This window comes from Aedes albopictus, chromosome 1, assembly GCF_035046485.1.
Source record: "Aedes albopictus strain Foshan chromosome 1, AalbF5, whole genome shotgun sequence".
Classification (NCBI taxonomy): domain Eukaryota; kingdom Metazoa; phylum Arthropoda; class Insecta; order Diptera; family Culicidae; genus Aedes; species Aedes albopictus.
The window spans coordinates 323,731,959-323,759,307 of NC_085136.1; the positions used below are offsets into that span (position 1 = coordinate 323,731,959).

General features: G+C 42.0%; 5 protein-coding genes across 6 annotated transcripts in view; 3 read left to right on the forward strand and 2 right to left on the reverse strand.

Annotated features, from left to right (window-relative positions):
- The window catches only part of LOC109415927 (cyclin G), a gene marked incomplete in the record, with an annotated part of 220,614 nt that overhangs the window by 42,355 nt on the left and 150,910 nt on the right, over positions 1–27,349 (forward strand).
- LOC134292229 (uncharacterized) lies at positions 7,051–8,769 on the reverse strand. The gene has a single exon (XM_062861210.1). It carries the CDS (start codon positions 8,767–8,769, stop codon positions 7,051–7,053), a length of 1,719 nt encoding a protein of 572 aa, XP_062717194.1.
- On the forward strand, positions 12,336–15,606 carry LOC134292232 (uncharacterized). Its single transcript, XM_062861219.1, has 2 exons — positions 12,336–13,820; positions 15,547–15,606. Exons 1-2 carry the CDS (start codon positions 12,336–12,338, stop codon positions 15,604–15,606), a joined length of 1,545 nt encoding a protein of 514 aa, XP_062717203.1.
- On the reverse strand, positions 15,950–18,180 carry LOC109415925 (protein farnesyltransferase subunit beta). The gene is made up of 4 exons (XM_062850491.1): positions 17,947–18,180; positions 17,587–17,843; positions 16,776–17,456; positions 15,950–16,592 (listed from the first exon to the last, which is right to left on the reverse strand). The coding sequence occupies exons 1-4, from the start codon at positions 18,034–18,036 to the stop codon at positions 16,160–16,162; spliced, it is 1,461 nt and encodes a 486-aa protein (XP_062706475.1). The 5' UTR covers positions 18,037–18,180; the 3' UTR covers positions 15,950–16,159.
- LOC109411503 (F-box only protein 11) overlaps positions 26,545–27,349 on the forward strand; it is a 53,843-nt gene continuing 53,038 nt past the window's right edge. The window contains exon 1 of one of the 2 annotated variants that reach the window (XM_062847245.1): positions 26,545–27,035. The gene's annotated coding sequence lies outside the window, so the exon portion shown is untranslated. Of the gene's footprint in view, positions 27,036–27,109; positions 27,127–27,349 lie in introns of those variants that run through there. The other variant, XM_062847246.1, reaches the window with a different exon arrangement.

Genomic DNA, 27,349 nt, shown 5'->3' on the forward strand with positions numbered 1-27,349 from the left:
ATTCTTGGAATAGCCGTAAAAGGCGGAAAGGATCACAGATAGAAAAGCCGTTGAAGGCGGAAAGACTTTTCGAAGGAAGGAAAAATGTTATAGGCAGAAGAGCCGACTAAGGCGAAAAACTGTCGATGGCGGAAAGATCCGTCGGATAGTGAAAAGCCGTTGAAGGCGGAAAAAGCCGTTGAAGGTGGAAATGCCGTTGAAGGCGGTAAGACCTGCAAGACAGATATAGTCGATTCTTTGTAGAGCCGTATAAGGCGAATTGTGTTATTAAAAATTAAAGTACTAAAAACGCAACAGTGTCGTAAATTTCGTAAGAAACAGGTTACCAGCCAACACAGATTTAAGGGCTGTTTTCAGATCAGAAGGAATTTCTCGGCCTATCTTGATGCATGAGAAATTCCTTGGCTGAATCGCTCAAGAAACTGTTTTTTCTTCGATCGCAGTACGCAGTTGCGAAGAAATGACAGTTCAAATGGCAGTCACCGTAGAAAGTTTCTGCCAGGAATCGTTCTAGAAGTTTCTTGAGCGATTTCTCTTGAACTCCAATCTGGGCTTTATAGTTGAATTGAACCATTAAAAATGAAATTTCACACCAATTAAGTGGCAGCTGAGAAGGCGAAAGACAAAACTAAACTTTAGGTTGAGGGTGACTAGAAAAACAGGAACGAATAGTATTTGAATATGTTCCAAATGCGAATATAACTGAGCAAATACTGAGATTGTTGTGGACCCACCTCAGGTGATATATATTGAAGTTATCATTGCTCAGTAAAGTATAATAAGTCTACGAGACGTAAAAAGGCTCTTGAAACCAAATTAACATGAAGACATGATTTAACTAATGCTTTGTCCTCTCTTACAAGACTAAAAATGTAACTTCAAGAAAATTAATATCAATGTGTGAGAATAATTAAACTGTCTTGGCAGTTTGCAAGATAGGAAGTCAAAATGACAGTTAAAGCATTCGTTGAAGCTAGACGACATATTCAGAGCAGTTGCTAACCACTAACCTGTTAAGTATCATGCTAGTCGAATAACCAGTTGAATTGGATGTTTAAAAAAATCGAATAATAAAAAAAATGAAACTTTTCGGCCTAACTAGAAGTCTCATAGGAATTCGAGTAAAAAGCGCTTTATAGCCTATTGAATGCCACTAAATGTTTATGCGATTCAAGTACAGTGAGTTCTTGAGTAATCACTTCTGAAGTCTTTGAATATAAAATGTATCGGGTGTGGTCAGGAGGGGCATTTTGACTTATGATTGCCTAACACTGGATATAGTGCCATCTTGCCAAGAACTGTGGAACAAGTTAGAGAACAAGGTACAGCAGTACGCTCAACAACAAATTCTGCACAATAATTTCCTTACAGGAAGAGACAAATTTTGATCAGTTAAAGAAGTATTGAAACTATTATTGAGGAGAATAACGTACAGTATATCAAAAGCACAACATATTGGAATAATAAAAGATAATCATTTCTGTAACTACAGGAATAGATATATCTAATGAAAGCTGGATTATGAGGTTTGTTTTTCAGTCGAGCTTATTAATGCAAACAGGTACCATTTACTAACATGTTACCTTGTTTGAATTTTTAGATTTCATACACTGAAAAAAACTGCAAATATTGTATGCATGTGTCGCACACATAGATTTTTGCAACTTGTCATAGATAACCCTTTTAATGTATAGATACACATAGTTTATATAAGGTCCATCGATTTTATGTGTGATCCAGCGTGGAAAACGAGTATGTGTGTACAAATAAAATTTATATATCAAATCCATGATTTTTTACCAATAAAAATGTGTGTACATGTATAAGTGATATTTGTGTTAATAAGTTCATTGAAAATTCGAATAAAAACGTGCTTTAAATTGTTTCAGTACATAGAAATGAATCGTAGAGGCAAGCGTAAGGGCCATCATGACACAGACAATCATGGTCAGTGTGCACTACGTCAGACTTGTAAGCGTTAAAAAAATGAGGATGTATTTCATCGAAAAGTTGTGAAATAAGCGATATGATAGATTAGGCTTTGCAATAATGCAGAATATTCTAGTCCGATCCAGCGAACTGAGAATATTATCAATATGATGAGCATATGTAGAAAATCAGAGTTACTTAAAGATAAAAAGTTCTAAATTTTGACGGTACATTGAATGCGAATAATTTAGGAAAGGCTTGCTGAAATAGCTTCATTAGGTATCTAGAGTGAGAACATAACATGTTGAGGGGCTTTTGCAATATTTTGGAGGTACACCTTTAAAATAATTCCTACAGTTCAGAATCCAAAAGAGCGACATCAAAGGAACAAATTTTTGGGTTTGTAATGTTAAAATAAATTTGATTGAGCACGAATCACCAGTTAATGCGGGGAAATATGCATCGTAGAATGTAAACCTATTGAACGACCAAACCGTGAAAATAAACTCATTCAGTTTGAAAGGTGAATGGTAAATCATGAGAGTTCCGAAATTATCGGAAACATGATTCCTAAAAACATGGACACCTGTATAGGTGAACCGTCGAAAAGTGCTTCAATAAGATGCTCGATTTATTTTGTTATCTTGAGAAAATTGCTTTGTATATAATAATTGGCTACTATCATTACGTTTTCGGGTGGAAGCCGAAGTGACTGGCAGTGCAAAAAAATTGATGTTTAACCTACTTATAAACATAGCAACTCGATTTAGATTAGTGCTCTTAAGTAGCTTAATGATGCGCAATACCAGCAACCGGTTCAAATTTACGTCACAACTGCAACTTTGCATGTGCTTAAATGCGTGATTTCGATTTGGTACTGCGACGATGATGTATGTATTAAGAATTTGAGATAATTATAGGATTACAACATGAAAAACAAAACAAAGAATGAATATTAATATTCTATACTTTCAAACAGCTAGTGCGGGTGTGAGTTTTGTGAACAATATGTATTAAATATGATTAAAAAAACTATTTAGCTAAAACTAGTATTACAAATATTACTTTGGACAAGTAACGTTTTTTGAAATCGTGATTTGATTTATAAAAAGTATCAATCCCTTCGATATTTAGAAAGCAAAATCTGTAAGCCAAACTTCTGAATATATTCTGAACAAGAAAACGAGTTAATGGATATTGATATTTTTTTCACTGTAACATTCGTGCAGTGTTCCGACATATTAGTTAAAAAAATGTCTGAATAATAATCTGAATATACATACCTTTTGTATGAGATTCTTATATGAAAGGACACGTCAAAAAAAAAAACAAGTGGGCAGTATACAATGTTTGCATGCGACGTGTCATTGAAAACATTTGAGAAGAGGAAAGCAATTCAATTAATTCATCAGCAAAGGTAATATTTAGCTTGTCAGTCAGTATTAAACATATTTTGGGATTTGGGAAAATACTTGGGTCAAAATAATATTTCTTTTTAGGTACAACCATAAGTAACGGCCAAGTAATTTACCAAAATGCCGAGCAGAGATGAATGACCAAATGGATGACCGTACTACTAATTCTGATGTGAGACTGAAGCGAGACGTTCATCAACTGAGGAGACTATAAGCAAAAACAACATGGAGTGACCTTGCTGCGGATCTGGAGAAAAAACGAGATGTGGTACCTTGTGGTATGCACATAATAAATTATTGTATTACTCTATTACGTTTAGCGTGTATGTTTACATAGAGCTTGCTGACGTTTATTCACCTTTCTCTTTCAAACATGCAGGCGGAATAGGATTTGTTGTCATCAGGAAAGGTTTCCCGATGAAAACAAATTCTATCCCGCCTGCAAGCTTGAAAGAGAGAGGTGAATAAACGTCAGCAAGCTCTATTGAGTATCTGTCATATGTGGAGATGTTGTTATTGTTGTCTGGAGTGTGAATCATTGTATGTAATATTGAAGTATCCGTAATAAAGTGTATACAAATAATGAATACAGTTGTTGAATAATCATTACAGAGAAAGATTCTCACAATCTCCACAGGATAGTTTGATCGCGCGGTCAATGAGAATGGTCAATGAATACGTAAGATGGTGGAAGACAAGACAGCAGTCGTCTACGAAAAAGTGAGAACGAGAGAGATGAGAAAAATGTCCAGAATGAAGACGAGCCGGATAACAGAAATGAATGGCGAATCCAATTGGATTGAAAACACGACGACTGTGGAAATTCCCGACTACTTGGAACGGACTCTCATGTTGGGACCAAATTTCAACGTGGAGAACAACAGAAACCTTCCGTACATCGAGCTTGTGGCAAGTATTGAGAAAAGTATCCAGAACAAAGAAAACGCGGACGAGATAAGGTCGGATGTTTCCAATGCGATGATCAACCACATCAACTATCATCGACAACCCCGTCACCATCCGGAGGAATGGATCCAACAGGATGTCATTGTAGGAACCAGGGCATTCAAGGATTATAATAATAACTGTTTCTTTACAAATTCACTTTATGTATTTATTCACCGCTCGCAGATTCACACACGTTCGACCTCTCGCTTCGTTCCTTACTCGATATCTCTCAACCTGACGTACACACGGCGCCTGCCTATCGATCTACCACTCGCAGGGTTGCCTAACCTGGTCTGTCTTCGCAAAGGGCCAATGCACGTTAAGACCCTACACCCCCCCCTACACATTAAAGTCATCAACTTTGTTGATATGGTATTCATCCAAATAAGCTGGCCGACGATGCGCGCGAACTGATGGTTCTCGTTTGTTAGATTCCTCCGTTTGAACTTTTCTCCTCTCCTGGTATGGTTCCTGGATATGACCAGACACCTGCTGATCATCCTCGTTGTGATGACTCGATGAATCTTCGAGGAAATTTTCCGCGGCAGTGCTGCATGGCAGTGGCTTAAGATGGGCTACGTTTCGATGCATAACCCGATCGGATTCCCTTGATCGCAGTGTAGCATCCGCTCCATTGAGTTCAACGATTTCGTATTCTTCAGATCCAAATGTTCCACAAAGCTTGTTCGCCTTTTGCAACCGCTTAGCAACAACAGTATCTCCCACTCTCAGCTGCGATGGTTTTGCTAGACGGCGTGAATCTGAGTATTCGGCTCCCTTAAGCTTCCTCTCCCAATCTTTGTCGCGTATCTCTTCCACATCCGTGCGCACAGATGTCCCATTGAAATCCGGTAGCTTATCACGAAGGATCCGTCCAAACATGAGCGAAGAAGGTGCTACTCCAGTTGTACTATGTGGTGTCGAGTTGTACATGAGCAAAAAAGATCTCAAGTCCCAGATCCAATCAGGACTGTCAGATTCTTGACTAATTTGCAAATGCTTCAGGATTGTCTTGTTAGCCCGTTCCACTTCCCCATTTGCTTGGGGCCAATAAGGTGTAGTTTTAAGGAGCACGATGCCATATTCTTTACAATATCTCTTTATGTCTTCGCTGATAAACTGAGGACCATTATCCGACTTGATCGTTTCAGGGAATCCAAACCTACAGAACGTCTCGTGCAAGGCCTCAACCGTACACTTGGCCGTAGTCTGTCGCATGACTACAGCTTCAGTAAACCTGCTGAAATAATCCACTAAAACAAAGAGAGAGTGTCCAGACGGTAACGGTCCCATGAAATCTACCGCAATATCTGTCCAGGGGCGTTCTGGCATTCGGGTTCTCTTCAACGGTTCTGGAGGCCCCAAATTTGAGACCAAAATACACTGTTTGCATCCCTTTACCCATGATTCCGCTTGTTTGTCGAGGCCTGGCCACCAGACTTTTTGTCTTAGTCTACGTTTCATTGCAGCTATACCTGGATGTGATTCGTGTGCTAGCTCCAGTACTTGGTTCTGCAAAATCGAAGGCATTATCAATCGATTACCTCTCAACAGAAGCCCGTCAACACTGTAAAGCTCATTGGAAAACGGCTTGAACTCCTTAGGCATGTCTTCTAACGATCCTGTCTGCAGAGATTCCTGAACCTTTTGAATTGTGTCATCTTTCTGTGATTGCTTCCGAACTTCATCAATTGTCACCGCGGTAGGAACAGCTAACTCAACGATACTATGAATGTATCCCTCCATGGATTCATCAAATGGTTCCGGTGATGATTCACTCAGTCTAGACAGACTATCAGCAATGTTGGCACATCCTTGGATGTGCTCAATGTCATAAGTGTATGCTTGCAACCGCAGGACCCAGCGTTCGATCCGCGGGCAAGGCCTCGATCGGGGACCAAACAAAAACTTTAATGCCTTGCAATCCGTCACGAGCGTAAACTTGACTCCTTGCAAATAAAGTTTGAATTTCTCCACTCCCCATACCAATGACAACGCTTCTCGCTCTGTTTGAAAGTACTTTTTCTCCAAGGTTGTCAATGCTTTACTGGCGTACGCGATGATTCGACAGTTACCAGCAGAGCTGTCTTGTAAAAGAACGGCCCCTAGCCCGGTTGCACTAGCATCTGTTATCAGCTTCGTGTGCTCCTTGGGATTGAAGAAACCCAAATGATGAATCTGACACATTGCATCCTTGATTTCCTGGAAAGCAGCCCTTTCTTTATTTGTCCAGTTGAATTGAACGCCTGATCTAAGCAGTTGTCTTAGAGGGTCTGTTTTTGTCGCAAGGTGTGGCACAAATTTCCCAACATAACATACCAACCCCAGAAAGCTTCTGAGTTCTGATACGTTTTGCGGCTCTCGAAAAGTTCTGATCGCAGCAACCCGACTTTCAGTTGGACGAATCCCCTGCACTGAAAGCTGATGACCGAGAATCTCCAAACATTCAACATTATAAACACACTTCTGGTCATTCAACAGAACTCCGTATTCAGATAGTCTATGTAAAACAGCGGTGAGTCTCCTATCGTGTTCTGTTTGAGTTCTACCGTGGACAACAACGTCGTCCAAATATACAATGATTCCGTCCAAGTCTGCAAGGATCGACTCCATGACCTTCTGAAATAATTCAGGCGCACAGCTAACTCCAAACATTAATCGTTTATACCTAATAATATGGAATTGAAATAAAACAACAAAATATATCATTCATGTCTGTAATTTAAAATAAAAAAAAAGGTTTATTGAGGTCAATCATCTACCTGAACAGGCCATGTTTCGTGATGAACGTTGTCACGGGTCGTGACCGCTCCGAGATCTCAACTTGGTGGTAGACGTCTTTAATGTCAATCTTTGAGAACTTTACTGCCCCATTAACGGAACTCAAAAGCTCGTCAACGAGCGGCAGCGGGTGCGTCTCACGCAGTACCGCTTGATTCGCCCGTCGCATATCAATACACAGCCGTATTTCACCAGAGTCCTTAACAACTGGCACAACAGGAGATACCCATGGTGAAGGTCCTGGGGCCGGTTCGATGATGTCTCGTTCCAGCAGCGAGCGAAGCTTCTCTTCGATTTTGTCTTCCAAAGCTATTGGAGGGCGTCTGTATGGCTGTTGAACTGGCTGAATTTTGGGATCGATGGGAATTTCCACTACCACATCTCGAATTTTCGGGAACGGGTTGATTTCCTTCGCTTCTATTGAACCTACACCAAAACCAACCTTCAATACGTTGAGATCCTTCGCTGTCTGATCCCCCAGAAGGCAACGTTGTCCATTCTGCACCACGTAGAATGTAGCAGTGGCTTTGTTCTCAGCTGCTTCAATTTCCGCATTAAACATCCCAATGATCTTCATTGGATCCTTTGAAGCATACGCTAGAAGCGATCGATCAACCTCAGTACTCATGAACGACACATTGATACCGGCGTTCTTCAGTTCTTTCCATGCGCATTTTGTGACAATGTTTGCGTCAGCTCCAGAATCAATGGTCATTGGTATCTCCACTCCCCCCACCTTGAAGCTGAACACATTATTCCCCATCGCATAAAAAACATAATCCTTGGTGTTCCTCTTCTCCGATTCTTCCTCAACAGCTCGTATGCGCTTGACCGGCGGGGCCGATGTTTGGTCGTTCATCCGGCGCTTTGTGCCACCTCCTCTATTGTAGCAACGTTTGGCCCAGTGACCCATTTTACCACAGCTTGCGCATTTTGTTTGTTTTGCCGGGCATTCGAAACTTCCCTGAGTATGTCCTCGACGACCGCACCCATAACAAATGAACCGATCATTCGACGATGTCTGGGAACCGTTAGGAGCGATGTTCCTAACACCGCTTCGTTGATTTCCTTGGAAGATGCGTCGTGGGGGCCTAGCAACACTATTTACCTCGTGTTCTTGTCTGATCGGTACTGACGGTTTCCCAAATTTCTTGGATTGTTGGAGAGATTCTGCCAGACTTGTGCCCAGGGCGATTATTTCTTCCAAGCTCCGGTCCTTCTGCAGCAGCTTCGTACGCAAGTCCTCGGAGCTGCATCCCTGTGCAATTCTATCAGCGATTAACTCATCAACAACGCAGGGGTTGTAACTGCATCGAGCGATTTGCTTCCGCAGCCGCATAACAAAGTCAGTAAAGCGTTCATCCGGTCGTTGAATTATTTGATGGAAAAGATGTCTCTCGTAGGTTTTACGGCGAAACGGTTCGAAATAGTCGTCCAAGCATTTAATCGCAACGTCGTAATACGGAGGATCAGCCGCTACATGTGGAACTTGATTCACTCCGGGTAGGTAGCGCAGCAGCTCTTGCAGTCCTGGGCCTCCCAGGTAGGCAAGCTGAGCCCGTTTATCTTGCTGTGATTCCAAACGCTGAGCTAGAAAGAACGATTCTAAATCGTTTTTCCATGACTCCCACTCAGACGGCAGACGACTCGCTTCCAATGCTACATCAAATGGTTTGATCCGACTTGATGCAGCCATCCTGTAAACAATATTGGATGGTAACCTTATCTTATATAATTTCAACGCTGCTTTCCCCAAAAGAAAATCATGATATAAATAAAAATTAATATACACCAGTTATTTGCAGTTGTGGAAACGCTTATTTGAGTTAATAAAACACCGTTTTTTTCATAATGTTTATTTCCATATATTTTTCAATTATTGGTCAATGTAAATGGAATTCACGATCTAAGATGCAGTACTCCTTGTCCTTATGTACCAGCTTATTATACGCTTAACCATTTTTACCAATAGTGAATTGTGGCAATCAGCTATTAATGTTTGGTTACACAACAATTTCCTTTTTTTTTTTCAACCGCCCCAAATGTGGTACACAACCATTATCAATTTGGTACACAACCATTTCTATTTTGGTACCTAACCATTACCCCTTTGATACTCAACAATGTTCACGTTGGTACACAACCAGCTTTTCCTTTTTTTTCAACCGCCCCAAATGTGGTACACAACCATTATCAATTTGGTACACAACCATTTCTATTTTGGTACCTAACCATTACCCCTTTGATACTCAACAATGTTCACGTTGGTACACAACCAGCTTTTTCTTTTTTTTTCAACCGCCCCAAATGTGGTACACAACCATTATCAATTTGGTACACAACCATTTCTATTTTGGTACCTAACCATTACCCCTTTGATACTCAACAATGTTCACGTTGGTACACAACCAGCTCACTTTTGGTACTTAACCATCCCTCTAGTGGTACATAACCATTTCTTATTTGACACACTTCTATGTTTGTAGTTAATTATTACTTACTAGCTGTCCCGGCAAACTTTGTCTTGCCGTCTTGTGATGGTTTGACAACTGCTGAGCTCAAATTAGCACCGCACTCTAGATTGGTTTTATTTCGATCGTGTTGATTTCCTGCCCAGTTCATGAAAAATCAGTACTTTAGCATTTTCTCACTTTTCTAGTTGATTTTCGTAACTTTTTGTACATATAAACACAGCCACCGCGAATACGAACCAAACCGTGCAAGAGTCATCCTGATCGGTTCAGCCGTTCGTGAGTTTTGTTGCCTCAAAGGGATTTCAAAGTCATTTTTATATATATAGATTTGATGCTTAAAAATGTTCACATTGGTACACAACCAGATCACTATTGGTACCTAACCATCTCTATTCTGGTACACAACCATTTTCAATTTGGTACACAACCATTTCTGTTTACATACGCAGCTATAACAGGCAGCGTCACCAATACAATATTCCAAGTGAAAAATAAATACGTACGACCCCTTCACAATTACCTCATAAAATTGAACGATTGTTGATACACAATCCACTTAATTTCGGTACAACCCAGAACATTAATGTAGATGCACAATATCTCCATTCTAAAATCCGTCTTAATCTCTGTTATGGTACAAACCCATCTGCAAAACGACATAAACCCATTACACACTTCTTCTAGTTTTCAGATTGACACGTACATAACCACCCATAAACATTTATCTCAATTATTGTCACCTGAAAACAACACCAATACTCAATAGTTTACATTTCATACCCAATAATTAGACGTAGCAAACAAAATTTCAAAAACCATTTCTGACGTTAAAAAACACATTTTGCCCCACTGTGATTTTTTCCACTGCATAACTGGTGTATGTTCCCCCCATAGATAATGCAGAGAAAACATCCACGAAAGAATCCAACAGCAACTGAAAAGGGTGATCTTCCCTTTCTATCCCTCACTTATAATTGTTGGGTACTCACATTGACGCTCCGGCAAATTCTAACCTCTCAGGTATCCACAGCAGCTGGCGCTACCGCTTGGCCCGCCGAACGCCGACAATCGGCTGAATTACAACCTCGCTTTCTTCTACCACTAAAATCACTTGCACTCACGTTATCACTATATTTTCGTCCTCCTCGCCAAACTGTAGGAACCAGGGCATTCAAGGATTATAATAATAACTGTTTCTTTACAAATTCACTTTATGTATTTATTCACCGCTCGCAGATTCACACACGTTCGACCTCTCGCTTCGTTCCTTACTCGATATCTCTCAACCTGACGTACACACGGCGCCTGCCTATCGATCTACCACTCGCAGGGTTGCCTACCCAACTAACATTTTCAGCGCTATAAGCTTCAGTCATTTGCTTTCTGTTGTGTAATCATCGAGTAAAAGCAGTCAACGCTGAATAAAAGGAAAGCTAGTCAAATATAAATCATAAGCTAATACACGACTGCAAAACAAGCACCATACAGCTACCAAACTCGGTTTTCAGAAATCCATTGCTTGTCACTGGGGCTGCCTTTACTCCACCCTATTCCAACTCCGGGAGATTTCCCGGAAGATGTGAAAACTTGAACACATCGAATAGGAGTCCCCACTAACAAAACAGCTGCTACTATACAGTACAATTCATTATACTGACAAATCCCCAAACCAGCAGCGCTTTAAAGGCAGTTATGCGATTTAATTACGGCTAGAAGCTGTAATAAAGAAACTGTTGGTTTACCAACACGGCTTGTCGGATGTAAACATTATTGTCAAAACAAACTTCAAGCGGGATATATAGCTACTACACAAATTCTTTACAGCTATCCATGTATGTGCTGTGAAATTATTTGGGTTGCTTTTATTGCACTTTAATTCAATGCCGGAAGATTTGCCGGAAGATGTGCAAATCGAGTAAGAGTCCCAGTCACTACAACAGTTGCTTTTATACAGTACGTTTTGTAATGTTGCCAAAACACAAAACAACAGCGCTTCGTAGCCGTTTAAAGAACACTCTTTCAGCTAGAAGCTGTGAAGAAGAATCTGTTGGCGCAACCACACAGCTTGTTCAATGTAAACATTATTGCGTTTGACGTTTCACAAGCTTTTACAGCAAAATGAAGTTGGGTAAGGTTTCTTGTGGCACAATTATGAAGCCTTGTCTGGAGTAAAACAAAACGGGCTATTTTCTATGTTATTTATATATAACAGTGTGGCAGCGAGGACATCATCGGGACCAGTGGATACGGAGATCGGGAGTTCGATTCCAAGTAGCGGTAAGTACTTTCATTATTCAATTTTAAAAGTGATAATTCCAGTTCCACATGTATTGCGTCACGGTATCCATAACCTAATTATATTTAATCGTTCAATTTGGGGATGCCGTAAAACTATTATTTAACAACTGCGAAAAGGCTGAAAAAGCGCCTTCTCAAAATGTTATTCAGTTAGTGGTTACATAGGAGCCGAGAAAAGAGCTATGACTAGGTGGCATAGAAGCTGATCGCACAGCATGTACAAGCTGATTAAGTTCGCCAGATTCATTGGTATAGGGCTTGCATAGAAGCTTCCGTCCATATGTACAACACAGTAACTCAGCATCAAGCCGTATTAAGGACGCTTTGTTGACGTTTACATTCACAATAAATGTTAGTTGGGTAACCTGGTCTGTCTTCGCAAAGGGCCAATGCACGTTAAGACCCTACAGTCATCAAGAGCCGAAAGTACCTGAAGGAAAACCCGAATCTGGTGATCACACGAGCGGATAAGGGCAGTAAAACGGTCATCATGGAGACGGAAGAATACCACGGGAAGATGAAAACCCTTCTCGATGACGAAAACACGTACAAGAAGTTACGGACAAATCCTACGAACAAGATCGTCAAGAAAATCAACGGTATCATCGATGAATGGCGTAGAAAGGAATATATCGACTTCCGAACCCAAAGAAGATTGAAAGAATCGAGCTGCAACCCACCTCGGATCTACGGACTACCGAAAGTACATAAGGAAAACAGACCACTCCGACCAGTTGTTTCCACGATAGGATCGGCAACCTACAACATAGCCGGATACCTGTCGGACATAATAGGAAATGTAGTCGGAAAAACCGATTTCGCGAACGAAATAACAGGAGTGCAGACAGAGGAAGGAGAGGAGCTGTTTTCTCTGGACGTGGTATCGCTGTACACAAATGTACCAGTGGACTACGCTCTGATGTGCCTAGAGGAACGATGGACCGAGCTAGAAACCCACACGAACATAGACAAGGAAAGCTTTATGAAGACGGTAAAGGTAGTACTCGAATCAACCTTCTTCGTATACCAAGGTACGATATATGGACAGACGTACGGAGTCCCGATGGGATCGCCACTATCCCCAGTAATCGCCAACGTAGTGATGGAGAAACTGGAACAGGAGTGCATAAAGAACCTGGAGGCGAAACAAATACGAATGAGGGTGTACAAACGGTATGTAGATGATTGCATGTGTGTCGCGAGAAGGGAACACATTCAAACGATCGTAGACACGTTCAACAATTTCCACGATCGTCTACAGTTTACAGTAGAACATGAAGTGGGCGGGAAAATGAAATTCTTGGACATGATGTTAGAACGTACCGAGAACAAAATTACTACGTCGTGGCTTCCCAAACAACCCGACGGTAGGTATCTGGATTTCAAATCCAAAAGCCCATTTCAACACAAACAAAACACGGCGATCGCGCTCATTGACCGCGCGATCAAACTATCCTGTGGAGATAAACGTGCGGAAGCACTAAACCACGCGACACGAATCTTGCGGAAAAACCACTACCCCACATGGTTCGTAAATCGCGTACGAAAGAAACGTGTACACAAACACTACAACTGTTTGGAAGAAGCAGGTACGGCAGACCAGCCTCAAAAGTTTGTGTCAGCTCCCTACATACCAAGCTTGAGTGAAAAACTTAGGAAAACCCTACAGCGGAACAACATAATCCTAGCCTCCCGACCACGGAACAAAATTAAACACATGGTGTTTAGCCAAATGAAGGACCCGATACCACCAGGGAAGCAGACGAAGGTAGTGTACTCGATACCATGTGGAACCGACGATGGAAAAGTGTACATAGGACAGACGAAACGCATGCTGGAGGTACGGATGGCGGAACACCGCAACGACTGCAGGAACCGAAATCCAAAATCGGGTTTGGCGGTACACACCATCGAAGAGGGCCACGTGTTCAACTTCGAGAAAACGACAGTACTGGAGCGCATCGAACACCCGGAGGTAAGGATGATCGCGGAGGTATCTATATATATAAAAATGAATTTCCGTCTGTCTGTCTGTCTGTCTGTCTGACCGCTATGGATTCGAAAACTACTGGACCGATCGGTGTGAAATTTTGTATGTGGGTATTTTTGGGGCCGGGGAAGGTTTTTAGCTTGGTGCGGGACCTCTCCGGTCTCTGGAACGGGGGGGTCCCATACAGATGACTTCGCCGGGGACGTCCCTTTGGAGCTGCATGTCAAAAAACACAGTAGGCAGGCAGTACGACGTTTGCCGGGACAGCTAGTTTCATATAAAAAAGCAAGGCGATCAGCAAACAGTGAACCTCCAACGAGAATGCGGCAATTTTAACTCCACGTACAACGGACTATTGGCTCGGCTTCGTGAGGAACCACGAACACGAACGGCGCAAAACATGAACAGTACCGATAACGAAACGAACGAAGTGCATGCTGAGTAGGATGTTCCCCTGGTAGTATAGTAAGATAAAATTAGTTAATAGTGACAGACCAAGCTGTAAGGTCGCATTCAGCATGTTGTAAGTGTCCCCCCTTTTTTGTAAGAATTTGACGAAAATTGTAACTGTCTAATAAATGTATTGTAGGCGTCTGAGGAAGGCTGAAGAATAGTAGGCCGAAACGCGTAACGTATAAAACGCTGTTTTCATACAACCTGTCACCGAGAAAAGCCAATTATTAGTAATCATCTTTTCGCTATATCTGGGAGATTTTTAAAAAGATTGAACTTTATCATATCGTTCCGGATAGCAAATTGATTGAAGAAGAACCATAGAAAATTACAGTATAGTGAAGTGTCTGCGGTTCGATACTCTTGAGGAAGTTTCTCAAGAGGACGATCTAGCTGGAACTGATTCTGGAGAGACCTTATTTTGGGGAAGTTGAATATCCAAATCCAATGATTGGAGTATTCGTTACTCTCAATAAAATATAAGCGGATTCACATTTCGCAAGCCACTTTCCAACTCCAAAGCGTTGTCATTGAAGTTCTCTTGAAATATCCTCAATAAAGTGTCGCCAATAGCTAGGCTTTTAGATCTTACGTATCACGCCTATACGAAACGCTTCGATGGCATCAAAATTTTATGATAAAGCTGAGTGCAAAGTGCAATAATCGTCCCTGCTTTATGGTTGATCTTCTTTTGAAGGTTGTAATTAGAACACGTTGATTTTGCGATTGCAATGCGTTCTTGAAAATCAGTTCAACCAGGAATCGGCACTCATCCAGCGATAAGAGAGGATTGAATGATTCCAAGTGTGGTCAAAAGGAACATAAATTGCCTGTTTTAATCTTTCAAAATTATTTTGTTATGGTGGTTCTTATGGGCAAGTAGTGTTCACTACCATGAGGATCTTCGATTATCGCCCGCGCAAACAATTGAATGATAGTGAACTTGATCCCAGAGAAAGGTCAAGACGGCATAATTTGCGTCCGGATGCAATACGTGACACTTCATCAGTATTCAAAAATTTCAAAATAAAATCGTCGCACAAATTATAGCCACACATCGAAAGATATGATGGGAGTCGAGTAAGGAGTGGGCATGGATTAGCTCAAATACCGGAGATATTCAGGTAGAGGCGGGGGTGATAGGTTTCGAAGAAAACGCGGAACCTGATTCTTTGCGCCTCCTGTCGCAAACTTCTGAGGAAAGAATTCAAAAATACTTTTCGGTCCAATCCCGGGAAAAATGACTTCCTTTTTCCAGTTGCGTGTACCTCCGGAGGAGATCCATCCCGTCGGTTTCAGTATCGCCTTGGTCATCTAAAGACGACTCCTGATAGGGATTTTCAACTGGAACAGCTGACTCGGGCGAGGTAGCGGGCGAGTTGTTAGATTCACCATTTCCGCAGAAGCCCGTTTGGAGCGCCTAACAAGAGAACGACTCTTATTTTGAATACGTATTTTGTAAGCCGGGCAATCATGCAAGTCGTGAGGATCTCCGCCACAGAAGTTACATTATCCGCCTCCTATGTGCGAAGGTGCACTAAATGAGCCTGGTTGAATTTTTCGCACGAGGCGTGTTATCGCATAAGCTATCCCTGTGACCAAACTGTTCACACTTTGTAGGTGCAATTTAATACCGTCCAATGTCAGTAAAAGCTCTGATATAGAAATATATCGTTCTTTATTATCAAACTAGTGCATAGATGTATTACGAAGGGATTGAACAACTGGTTAAAGCTAGCTTCTGTTCGACATCTGGCCCTTAAGAATGGGAGAAAGGTATATATGAAACACTTTCAAACGCTTAATTTAAATTCTAACAAAAATGATTAGGTAATCTGTTCCTTTTTCATCGCCCTGCCTGACTGCCTGCTTCAATCAATCGACTCCGAACGTTCCTCGGAACTTCTTTGGCTAGTGTCGCCGGACGTGACGCCGGACATCGAATCCGATTGGGTTGTACTGCGCTGGCTGGCCATGGATCGTTCCGAATCGACCGACTGTTCGCGCATTTCCACGTCCACCACATCGACCTCGGCACTGGCTGTCGCCGCCAAGGGGGGTTCCTCACTCGCTGCGGTGTCACCGTTCCACTGGCCGTTGGTGTGTTCCGATTCGATCAGTTCGTTTTTGAGAAAGTACTTGTAGGCATCGATTACGCACTTCGGGGGCACGTTATGAACGGGGTGAGTCGGCAGCAGTTCGTTATCCGGATGGCCAAGGATTAGGGGCGGTTTGCTGGTTTCGCAATGCTGAGCGACGGCGGCGCCACTCAGAGTGTAGCATGTGTGGTAGAGGTCAGTTGGTCTAAAATGAGAAGTTACAGTAATAGACAGTTTTACCTAGGTAATATTCCTAAGGAAGCCAATGATATTTCCGTTGAGAAAAGATCTTGGATCAACCGGGAATTGCATCCTGACATCCTCCGCATTATCTTTCTAAATACTCGGGCCCTAAAGTAAGTACATTTGGTATAAACATACAACTTACTTTCCGGGTTTATCAATCAGGCCTCCGGTCGGTTTCTGGCAGCAAATGAAGACGTACTCCTGCAGTGCAATGCGATTGAACAAAGCCGTGTTCATAATTTCCGGGTAGTTCTCCTTGCGAGCAATCAAACCCTGAATGACCGGAATCAATGCTCCCTGCCAAAACGAGTAGCATCCATCGACGAGTTTGTTGGTCCGTCCCTGGAATCCTCCCTCGTACGCCATCTGGCGATTAACGGCCCACCGAAGGAGCGCATTCAGGTCACATTTGTTCTCCCCACCCAGAATGGCCAAAGCAGCTGCCGCACAAAAAGAATACCCGCCGTGAGCTTCCAAGTCCGGGGCTCCTCCGAATCCGCCTTCGTACGTTTGACACTCGGCGATCCAACCGGCCGTGCCTTCGAACAGCTTTGCTTCTTCATCCGCCGAAAAGGCAGCCAACTTGGCCGACGATATAGCACAGTAAGCTCCACGAACGTCCAGCTCACCGCCCACGTGCATCCGGAATGCCCCGTTGGACTCCCTTACGCCCCACAGGAACTTTTTCAACGTTCTGCGGTTGATAGCGTTGAGGGCTCTATCGGTTCCGATAATGCAGAGCGCATTGACGGCGGCGTAGGTCGGCGCTAGATGTGGATCTTGGCCTGGACCACCGCCAAAACCGCCATCCTGACTGCGACACCTGTAAATGCAGACACTTTTTGATTAGAATCGCGAACTGTTTTTCTGGGGAATGATTCAACTGATTCATCCTAGGAAATGGTTTTCTGTGGAATGATATAGAACCCTCCCGTTACCATCCCTTCACTTACTTAATCAGGAAATCCACCACCCGGTTGAGCAAGCTGTCGTTGAACTTAATCCCCAGCACACTGGCCGCGTTCATGATCCAGTAGACCAACCATGGCCGGCTGCTGTCCAAGCACTCGTACCCGGTCGACAACCGTTCCAGTGAGGTCTCCAAGTAGCGAGCATGCTCCGTTCGCAGCAACTTCGGCAGCGAAGGATCGAGCGCTGCCAGCTGTTCGTAGCGGTCGTAGAACCGTTCGATCGCCGCTTCCGTTTTGATCTACAAAAGGTGCAAATGAGATGTCCATATTACAAAGCAGTGTTCTATTTTTAAACCCATCATCCTTCACGCAATCTTTCACGAGGAGATTCTGCTGTTTTACCTGCTCACTGGATGAGAATGTCATCCGGCCTTCATCGTCCGTTTTGAAGCGCTTGAATTGCGTCAAATTGCGAGGTTCTTCCGTTGCCATTTTGATGTACGCTTTCACTGATGTTTTGGAACTTAAATTAAGGGAAATTTTACATTCAATCTGCCGAAAATCAGAACTTTCTTCACAAACACTTTCTGCTTCGCATATGTTTTCTTTTTCAGAAGTTTTTGTTCAAAATTTGACAGTCCGCTTTAGAGTGAGTTTCACTGTGATGGTTGAAAACATAAACAGAGGGGTTCGGGCCTCGGTGGTCGAATTCAACACTATCCAATTTTGACTGCTCTTCGAAGCTGTGCGCGGAGGACAATGTCACACACTATTTTTATTTCGCTGGAAACCAGCAAAATTTTGATGGTTTTTGACATACTGTAAAATCAGTAATCCATCCAGTAAAATATTTTTTGCTGGTTTTTCAGTAATGCATTTTGACAGCTTGTTATGCTGGTCGTTCAGCAATTTTGTCCGAGCTCGAATTCGGCCGAAACTTTTTGTTTTTTTTCCTTTTCAGCCGAAATAAAAATTAATCAAAATGTTCGTTTGAGCTTGATTTTTAGTAATCAGAGGTAAGTAAATTCGATAAAGGTCGAGGGGGACGACACACCTAAATCGTCCATCAGATGTCCACAAGGATGCATCTGCTTTTTTAGATCAATGAGCTGCTGTCAGATTTTTCGGATTTTTCTATCCACTTTTCACTGCATCAACTTTCCAATCCTGCTGAGCGCTGCTTTGAGATAGAAGGAGATGTGAATGGATAGAAAGTAGATGTGCGAGAGCCAGTCCAGTAAAGCCAGTCCAGTAAAACCTTATTCATGGGTTCTAAATCCAGTAACACATGCATTAAATATTTATTCAAGAATTTATGAACATTTTGCTTGTTCTAAGTTGCGTAATTATATTAAAAGAGCCACGAAAGAAGCGTAAATGTAACCTAGTACAAAAAAAGTTAGGTTCTTTTCACATAGTTTGATAGAACTATCACTTTTTTTTTGTTTTTGTTTCGAACATAAACAAAGACTGTAACTATATTTCAACCTAGGATATTTCAACGGGAGAATCCTTCAGCAATTTCTACCGGAAGTTTACCAGTAGCTCTATCCAGTAAATCCTTCTATGATTTATTCTAGAAAACTGTATGGTGATTACTTTTGAGGTAACCACCAGCAATTTATTTTCGAAAAAAAGGAATCCTTTTTTGAAATTCGGTGGTAGATCGTTCCCAGGAATCGTCCAGCAATTCTTTCCGAAGAATCTTCCAGCAGTTCGTTCCGCCTTAAGCTTTTAATTCCTAGAAAGTTTGAGCCTCCAACTTCCAGAGAACCCATCTGTCATTGCCTCCGGCCAACCCACCAGCAATTTCTTCCAGATAACCACGATCCGGAGAAATTTTGAATGAACTCCCGCAGGACTTTCCGAAAGGAATTCTGCGAGAATTCACGAAATAAACTTCGGAGGAATTCGCCCAATGCAACTTATATGAAACTGACGAAGAGATTCTCAGCCCGTAACCCCGCAATGAGTTTCCGGCAAAAATTTTATATTATGGTAAAAATATATGAGCAGCTTTTAGGGTAATTTGCTATGTGATGCGTAAACTGTTTGTTATAATCGGAATCTCCACCGATACTCCATTTACAGTCACATCTTCCAGCTATTCTTACCGATTATCCTTCAGTTATTCCTTCCAAACAACCTTATTGTTCACTAATCCTCCATCAATTCATTCCAGAAAATCCGACAACCCTCTAGACATTCCTTCCGGGAAAAATTTCAGTAATTTCACTGGGAACATTTCTTATGATGAATTTTACAACAATAATCTCCGGAATACCTCCTGTAGTTCTCCAGCGATTTCTTCCCGGAAATCCTTCAGCTCGAGCTTCAGCTATACATTGTGCGAATTCTTCTGTTCGGCAAATCCCCCAACAATGCCTTCCGTAGAAACCTCCAGTAGTTTTCTAGGAAATTTGCCATCAGAACCTCCGTGGAACCCCACTGAATCCTCCATAAATTCCTTCCGGGGATTCCATTTGCCATTTCTTTCAGGCAATCCACCAGCAATTCCTTCCAACCAAGATGCGGAGAAAAAAAACTTTCGAATGACTTCCCGAAAGACCCTCCGCAAGAAGTCACGATAGAAATCCCGGAGTTATTCCCAATGCAACTCCCGAGGTAGCTCCACAAGAAACGGAAACAATTCTCACCCTGGAACCCCGAAATGAGTGTCAAAATCTCTGCTAGGAAACCTTTATTGAAATCTCAAGAAAAATATTTGTAGGAGCCCTTGCATTCCTCAGTTCCCGAAAGTATGTCCGGAATGGTTCCTGGGCTCATCATTATCCAGGTTTATCTTTCAAAATCTATTAAAAACCTTTGGATCAGTATGGTATGCGTTGCGCAGTTTGTATTTAAATTAAAAAAAAGATCGTTGATTCCGATAGAAGAAGTTCTGACCAAGGTTCTGGCTTCCGATGGCAGTTACAGGATTCCAGGCAATACATCCAGTGCACAGTAGCAATGCAGTTACAAATCCTTCATATCGGCGGCGAACTCCGCTTCTTCCGTAGTTCCGGCAGCATCTTTTACACCGATGCAGACATATAGTTGTTGATTTCGGCAGCTTCTCCTATATATGGTTCGACGTTGCTTTTTGGAAATTGATGGCTGCATCTTACGATTCACTCAGGTTTCGACAAAGTAATTTTGTTGTAAATATCCGTATTTCTTTCCTGGAAGGGTTCCTGGCAAATGCTCCTGAGTTTGGCATAGCTCCGGCACGGCCACGGCCACGGTTTGCTTTGGTTGCTCCTTTTTTGGACACGATTCTGTTTTAAACTTCAGTTTGACATCGTTTGCTTTGTTTACCTCGATCAGATGTGAAGGGATGAAGAGATGCGAGTAGTTTGAAGAAAAAGATTTGAGATGGATTTTGGATGGAAGCAGATAGAAGGGATGTAGACGGATAATGCACAGTGCATGAGATGTGTTAGATTTTGGGTAAAAAGACGATAATCTGGATAGATCTGGATGTGTCGCCCCCCTCGATAAAGGTTTATAATCAAAGTGGTGCAAACTACACTAGTGTAAATCACGACGAAAATGAAAGCTTTTCCAGGTGATTTTCTCGTTTTCCTGATTGTGCGGTGCCTCGGGCTGCTGCGCGCAAAATGTGTCAAGGAAAATGCTTGGGGGAATGCTAAGTGTTTGACAACTCTTTTGCTGACGTTCAGGAATTTCTAATTTTGCTGACTCTTCGGCTATTATTACTGTTGTTTCGGCAAACTACAATTTGCTGATCACGTTCCAGCAATTAGTTTCGCTGGATGGAAAAATCAAAATATGGAGTGCATAAAGGTACGTTACACCCAACATTGAACCTAACGCCCTTTCACTATTCGTTAATTTGTATACAGGCAATTATTATATTTTTGTATGGGATGTAATACCATGAAGGAAAACGGTGGGGAAACCACCCATCCCTTCTATCATTATGAAAATTATGATTGGACCACACAATTTTTCATGATGTTTTATTTAGAGGGCCGAATTGAAAAATCTCCATTCTGGGCGATTGCCAGCCTTCGCCAGGTCAAATTTCTGTCGACTTGCTTGATTCCGTTGTTTAGGGCACGCCGCCATGAGCCTCTGGGTCTGCCTCTGTTGCGGTGTCCTGCTGGGTTCCAATCTAACGCTTGCTTGCAGATTTCGTTTCCGCCTCTGCGTAGAGTGTGGCCGACCCACCTCGCGACCCACCTCCCCTGCCACCTCCACTTTCGCTCCCGAATTTCTGTCGCTATCGGCTTTTGATGGCATCGACGATGGAGCTCCACGTTGGAGAACCAATTGTGAGGCCACCATGCACGAATAATATACCGCAGGCATCTATTGATGAAGACCTGCAGCCGTTGAGTGTTCTCCGCTGATACACACCAGGTTTCCCAGGCGTATAGCAGCACAGATTTCACGTTCGAGTTATAAATTCGGATTTTGGTGCGTCCACACATTGCTTAAACTCAAAAAACCTTCTTGATACGCGAACCCAGTGTTGGTAAAATCACACTCAAAGCACACTCATGAACCGCTCCTGCGTGAGCGAACTCGCGCGAGATTCTGAATTATTTTCTCACGCACGTGATTTTCATGCAAAATCACGCTCTCACGAGTCTAGCGCCAAAATCTCGTTTGCTTGTAAAGCGAATCCAAATCAATTTGAACGACATCCAATGTTGTTGTACGATAGGTTTGCTTTTGTTCTATCATACAATCCTAAAAACATCGATGTAAGTAATAAGAATACCAAGAAATAAAGCAATGAGTGAAATCGCGAGTCAATTCATGCATGATTTTTTCGAGGGTGAGTTTGGCGAGTCAAGAATCGCGCGTGAAACAACTCAAGCATGAGATTTGAGAATTTGAGTTTTTTCCAACACTGCGCGAACCTATGTCAATCGTGGAACCGCCATCGGCCGCCATTTGACTACAAATATATTGGAAGCTTTCAACATTCTCTACTGATTGCCCATCTAAATACTGTAAAGCTGGAAGGGTTGACCGTGACGATATGGTCTTGTTGACGTTGGTAGTAAAGTGCCCCACACAATGCATACGTTTGCGTGTGCGTGACAGTAATTTGACACATTTTCCATGGGAAAATTGTAAAAAAACGCAAACCTCGACGGAACGGACGCTATGTGTTTCAGGCTATACCTGCCGCTGAGGAGCGATTGGCAAGGTCATCGAGCTTGCTCTGCATATAAGAGCGCCGTTGAGCTAGGAGAGCAACGTCATCAGCCAGTTCAAAGTCATTTAGTGCTCCATGGTAATAAGCTGCCACAGCAATCCACGATTTGGTTCACGGTCAATCGCACCTACCACGATCTCGTCGATTACGATGAGGAACAGTAGCGGTGATAGTACTGTGCTTCCATGCCAATGATGTTCTCAGGGACACCCTTGCGCCTGAGGGCTTCTCACATGTTTCCGTGATTCGGTCGAAAGCTTTTTCGTAATCAATGAAGACCGGGTAGAGAGACTCTTGGAATTCATTGATTTGCTCCAGAATGACACGGAGTGTGACAATATGGTCCACACAGGATCGTCCGGCACGGAATCCTGCTTGCTGCCGTCGGAGAGTTGCGTCAATCTTCTCATGTATCCAGTTAAGGATCACTTTGCTTAGGACTTTGAGAAAGATACACAGTAACATAATGCCCCGCCAATTATTGCATACAGTCAGGTTACCCTCTTTGGGTACCTTTACTAAGACGCCTTGCATCCCGGAAATGTTGTAGTTTCCCATATGTTGCAGAATAATTGATGCAGTATTCAGAGCCGTAGCGTAGTCCCATGGCGCCCTTGGCAAGCATACAGATTGGCGCCCCACGACAATTGGTGATTGTGATTTTTAAAAAGATTGTAGTTATTCATTTTTTTTTAATGTTTAAAAGTTGGGTTTTGGTGTTTCGAAAAAACAAGTTGTCCCTCGATTTTTTATTTTCTTAGAGTACTTTTCATTCGTGTTTTTCTTTTATTGTTCAATGGATGTCACCTAATTTTTTTCCAAAATTTATTTCTCTTGTACGAATATAAGTGCAAACATATTTTGTATTTCAAGAATTTCACTAAGACCAACATAATAATAAGAAATGACATTAATGATGAATACATTTCTTCAAGATATCTTTTACATTTATTTTATGATTTATTTTACAAACTTTCGGCGATTAGCTCAATTGGTTTTACCAGAATTTTTCCATTACCTTAAACAGATCTTCTGAAGTTTAATTACAATATTTCACAGAAGATCTGTGACAAACTTTTCATTAATCATTAGACAAGCTATAGACAGGATAACCCAACATACATTTTTGCTCTAGGATGCAATATACCACTCCAAAGCAAGGTTTAGCTTAAGAAAGTGCTATACAGCTGGTTCTGCTCTCGAGGTATTCCCGAAGAAATTTCTATATGAGCTTTTGTTGGAATCTGTGCAATAATTCCTGTTGGTATTACTAAACAAAATTATGCAGGAATCTCTGAAGGAATTCTGCTGGAATATCCGGTTCATCTGAAAATCAAGGAGACATTTCAGCAAGAATTTCCAACGGAATTCATGTAATAATTCTTACAGGAATTTCTGTAGTAGTTTGTAAAGAAATACATGAAGGAAAGCCTGTAAGAATTCGTGGAGAACCCCTGGAAGAATTTCGGAAATACTGCTGAAATTTTTGAAGGAATCCCGGTAAAAGCTTCTTAAAGAATCTCTTGAGGATTTTCTACAAAAAATCCGTAGAAAATTTTATGAAGAAATCCCGGAGAATTTTTTTAAGGAATCCATGGAAATTCTTATTTACGGTTTTCTGAAGGAATTTATTATGAAATTCATAAAATGTTTTCCATGGAAATTCTACCAGAAATGTTTGGATCTCTAGTGAACATGGAACAATTTTTGAAGATTTTCCAAGCTCTAATGTTGTCGTTGCCTTTTTTCCGAAGGAATCTATAGAACACTTTTTGAAAAAATATTTGGTCAAATTATTTACTAAAGAAATCTATAAAATATTTTCTAAAAAAATAACAGGAAGAATTTCTGAACGAATGCTTAAAGGCATTGAAGAAATCCCTGCAGGAATTTCGAAAGGAATCTGTACAAATTACTGAAGGGTTTCAAAGTTAACCTTGTAGATATTTTTGCAGGAATCTTCTTAGGAAGATTTCTGAAGACAATTCTGGAAAATTTATAAAGACCCTTTTTTAAGATTTTCCAGGAGAAACCCAGGAAAAAAATGTGAAATAGAAGTAGGAGGAATTTCTGAGGCTATCCTTCAAGAAAATTTACAAATTTATCACTGAAAGATTTGTGTAAGAATATCTGCTGAAACTCTGACATAACTAAGGTAAAATTATCTAATAAAATCTTTAGAGAAATATCAGGAGGAATCGTTTGACTTATTCCTGAAAAACATTCTAGATAACTTCCTGAATTTCTAAAGGAATAAAATAAATACTTCAATGAATGCGAAGAAAACCCTCGGAAGTAATCTCAAAACATCCCCAGTGAGAATGTTTAGGAATTTTTAGAAAGAAACTAGAATTTTGAAAATGGTTTCTCAAAACAAAATAGTAGATAAACTCCCTGCTCATATCATGGTAAATGCTTAGAATAAACTAGAGGAATCTGAGTTTTTGAGAATACTGAAAAATGAAAAAAAAAACATATTATCAATCTCAAATATTATAAACAGTGAAATCTTGACAACATTCCAGAAAACATAGGCAACATCCGATTGAACACGAAAGTCAACTCATCTGGTAAAGTGTTCTTTATAAAACATAATAATTATAATTAGCATCATCCAGTTTCCTTCTAGCCTTAGGCCTTTTCGGCGCCCCTCTGAGGTTGGCGCCCTTGGCGGGGGCCAACCTGGCCAACCCCACGCTACGGCTCTGGCAGTATTTGTGCGAATACGGGTATTCAGCATGACCATGCTGAGGGTGACGGGTTCGATTCCCGGTCGGTCCAGGATCTTTTCGTAAAGGAAATTTCCTTGACTTCCTTGGGCATAGAGTATCTTCGTGCCTGCCACACGATATACGCATGCAAAATGGTCATTGGCAGAGGAAGCTCTCAGTTAATAACTGTGGAAGTGCTCATAGAACACTAAGCTGAGAAGCAGGCTTTGTCCCAGGAGGACGTTAGGCCAAGAAGAGGAGAGGAGAGGTTGTGCGAATACTTCGGGGTCAGCTTTGAGCATCTCAGCTGATATGCGATCGACCCCATAAACGATAACCATAAGATGTGCTTGACCACCCATCTGGGATACAGTTCGAACAGTATGCGGTATTGTTGAACCGTCTACATTACGGTCCGTGTATGGTGTTGGTTTATTAGGGAGGGCCCATATTGACCAATCCAAATTCCTGTGTGGTAGTGGTTTGTGTTCAGATTTCCCGTGTTAATCTATCTGTAAGAACTTTGTAAACATCTTTTGTTCTCACGTATATGGATAGGCTTGCATTAGGTTTCGTGAGACATTTTTTGGACAACTCAATAACAACTCAATATTCTCAGCTAAATTGCCGTAATTCTGAGAAGTGACGTAAGTGCCAGTGGTAATGTATAATTACCAAAAATGTACCGAAATTGTAAATGTCGCTTACGTTACTTTGCAGAAGAACGGCAGTAAAGGCGTGGATATCCAGCATGATCATAAATACTGAGGGAGACGGTTTCGATCCCGGGTCGTTCCAGAAGTTTTCCGTAAAGGAAATTGCCTTGACTTCCTTGGGCACAGAGTATTTTCGTACCTATCACATGGGAAATCTGTCAAACTACTGTCACGCACACGCAAACGTATCTATTGTGCGGGGCACTTAACACATTTTGTGGATTTAATATTGAAGATCTCAAAATAAAAAAGTCTTCCATTCTGATTCCAAAAGATTCGGCCAACGTGCTCGGAACCCCCTTCTGTCGCTGTGTTGGTGCTGTTGGTTTACAAAACAATCACTTGCTGGTGTGCGTACGAGATGCACCGCACTCGTTTCTTGCGTGATGGCCGCTGCACAGAAACAAAACCAACACCACCTTGGCAGCGCTAGTCGAAGTAAATTCGTGTCTCGGAACTGTGCCATTGTGGGCAGCAAATTTCTGTGCAGTCGCGAAAAGTGAAAAATTGTGCAATTTATGTGCGTCGTTCCGGGTTGTGTCTAGTGTCGTTCGTCAGTTTGTCCAGTGCGTCACCGTCGAGGACTGTTTGTGGCGGCCGTAGCGTGCGTGTAGGTGCGGAAAATTCAATCAAAAAATTCGGATTCGGACAAGATTTAGGTTTGTGCTGTGATGTGATGGCCCCGGAGTGAGTGCCAAAAGAAAATCTTTCCCCGGTGGAGTGCAAGGGACCGAACGATCGGGCCTGGACTGAATTTAGGCTGCCAAAGTGGGACGACAAGTGCGCGCGTGAAAAAGAGTGCGGAAAGTTTTGTGGGGGTCTGCCGTCTACGAACGAACACAGGAAGGAAGGCAAGAAACGAGTGCGAGTGTAAGCGAAAGGGCCACTGTTGGTCTATCTCGTTTGTTTTTTTGGATGTTTGTGGTCGGTCGCGCAATCTTTGGCTATCGATTGTGATTGTGTGAGTGATTGTGCGGGGGTGGGTTGTGAGGCAAAAACTTTCCTGCAGGTGGAAACAAGACGGCACTACAAAACAAAAAAGGGATGCCGTCAGTGCTGCCAGAATATTGGAAAAGGTTCTTTTCATTGCTCGGTTCCTCAGCCAGATGGTCGACTCTCTGCCTTGCTTTTTTTTATCAGTATTAACAGGTATTAACGAGATTTTTAGCCCTAGACTCATCTCG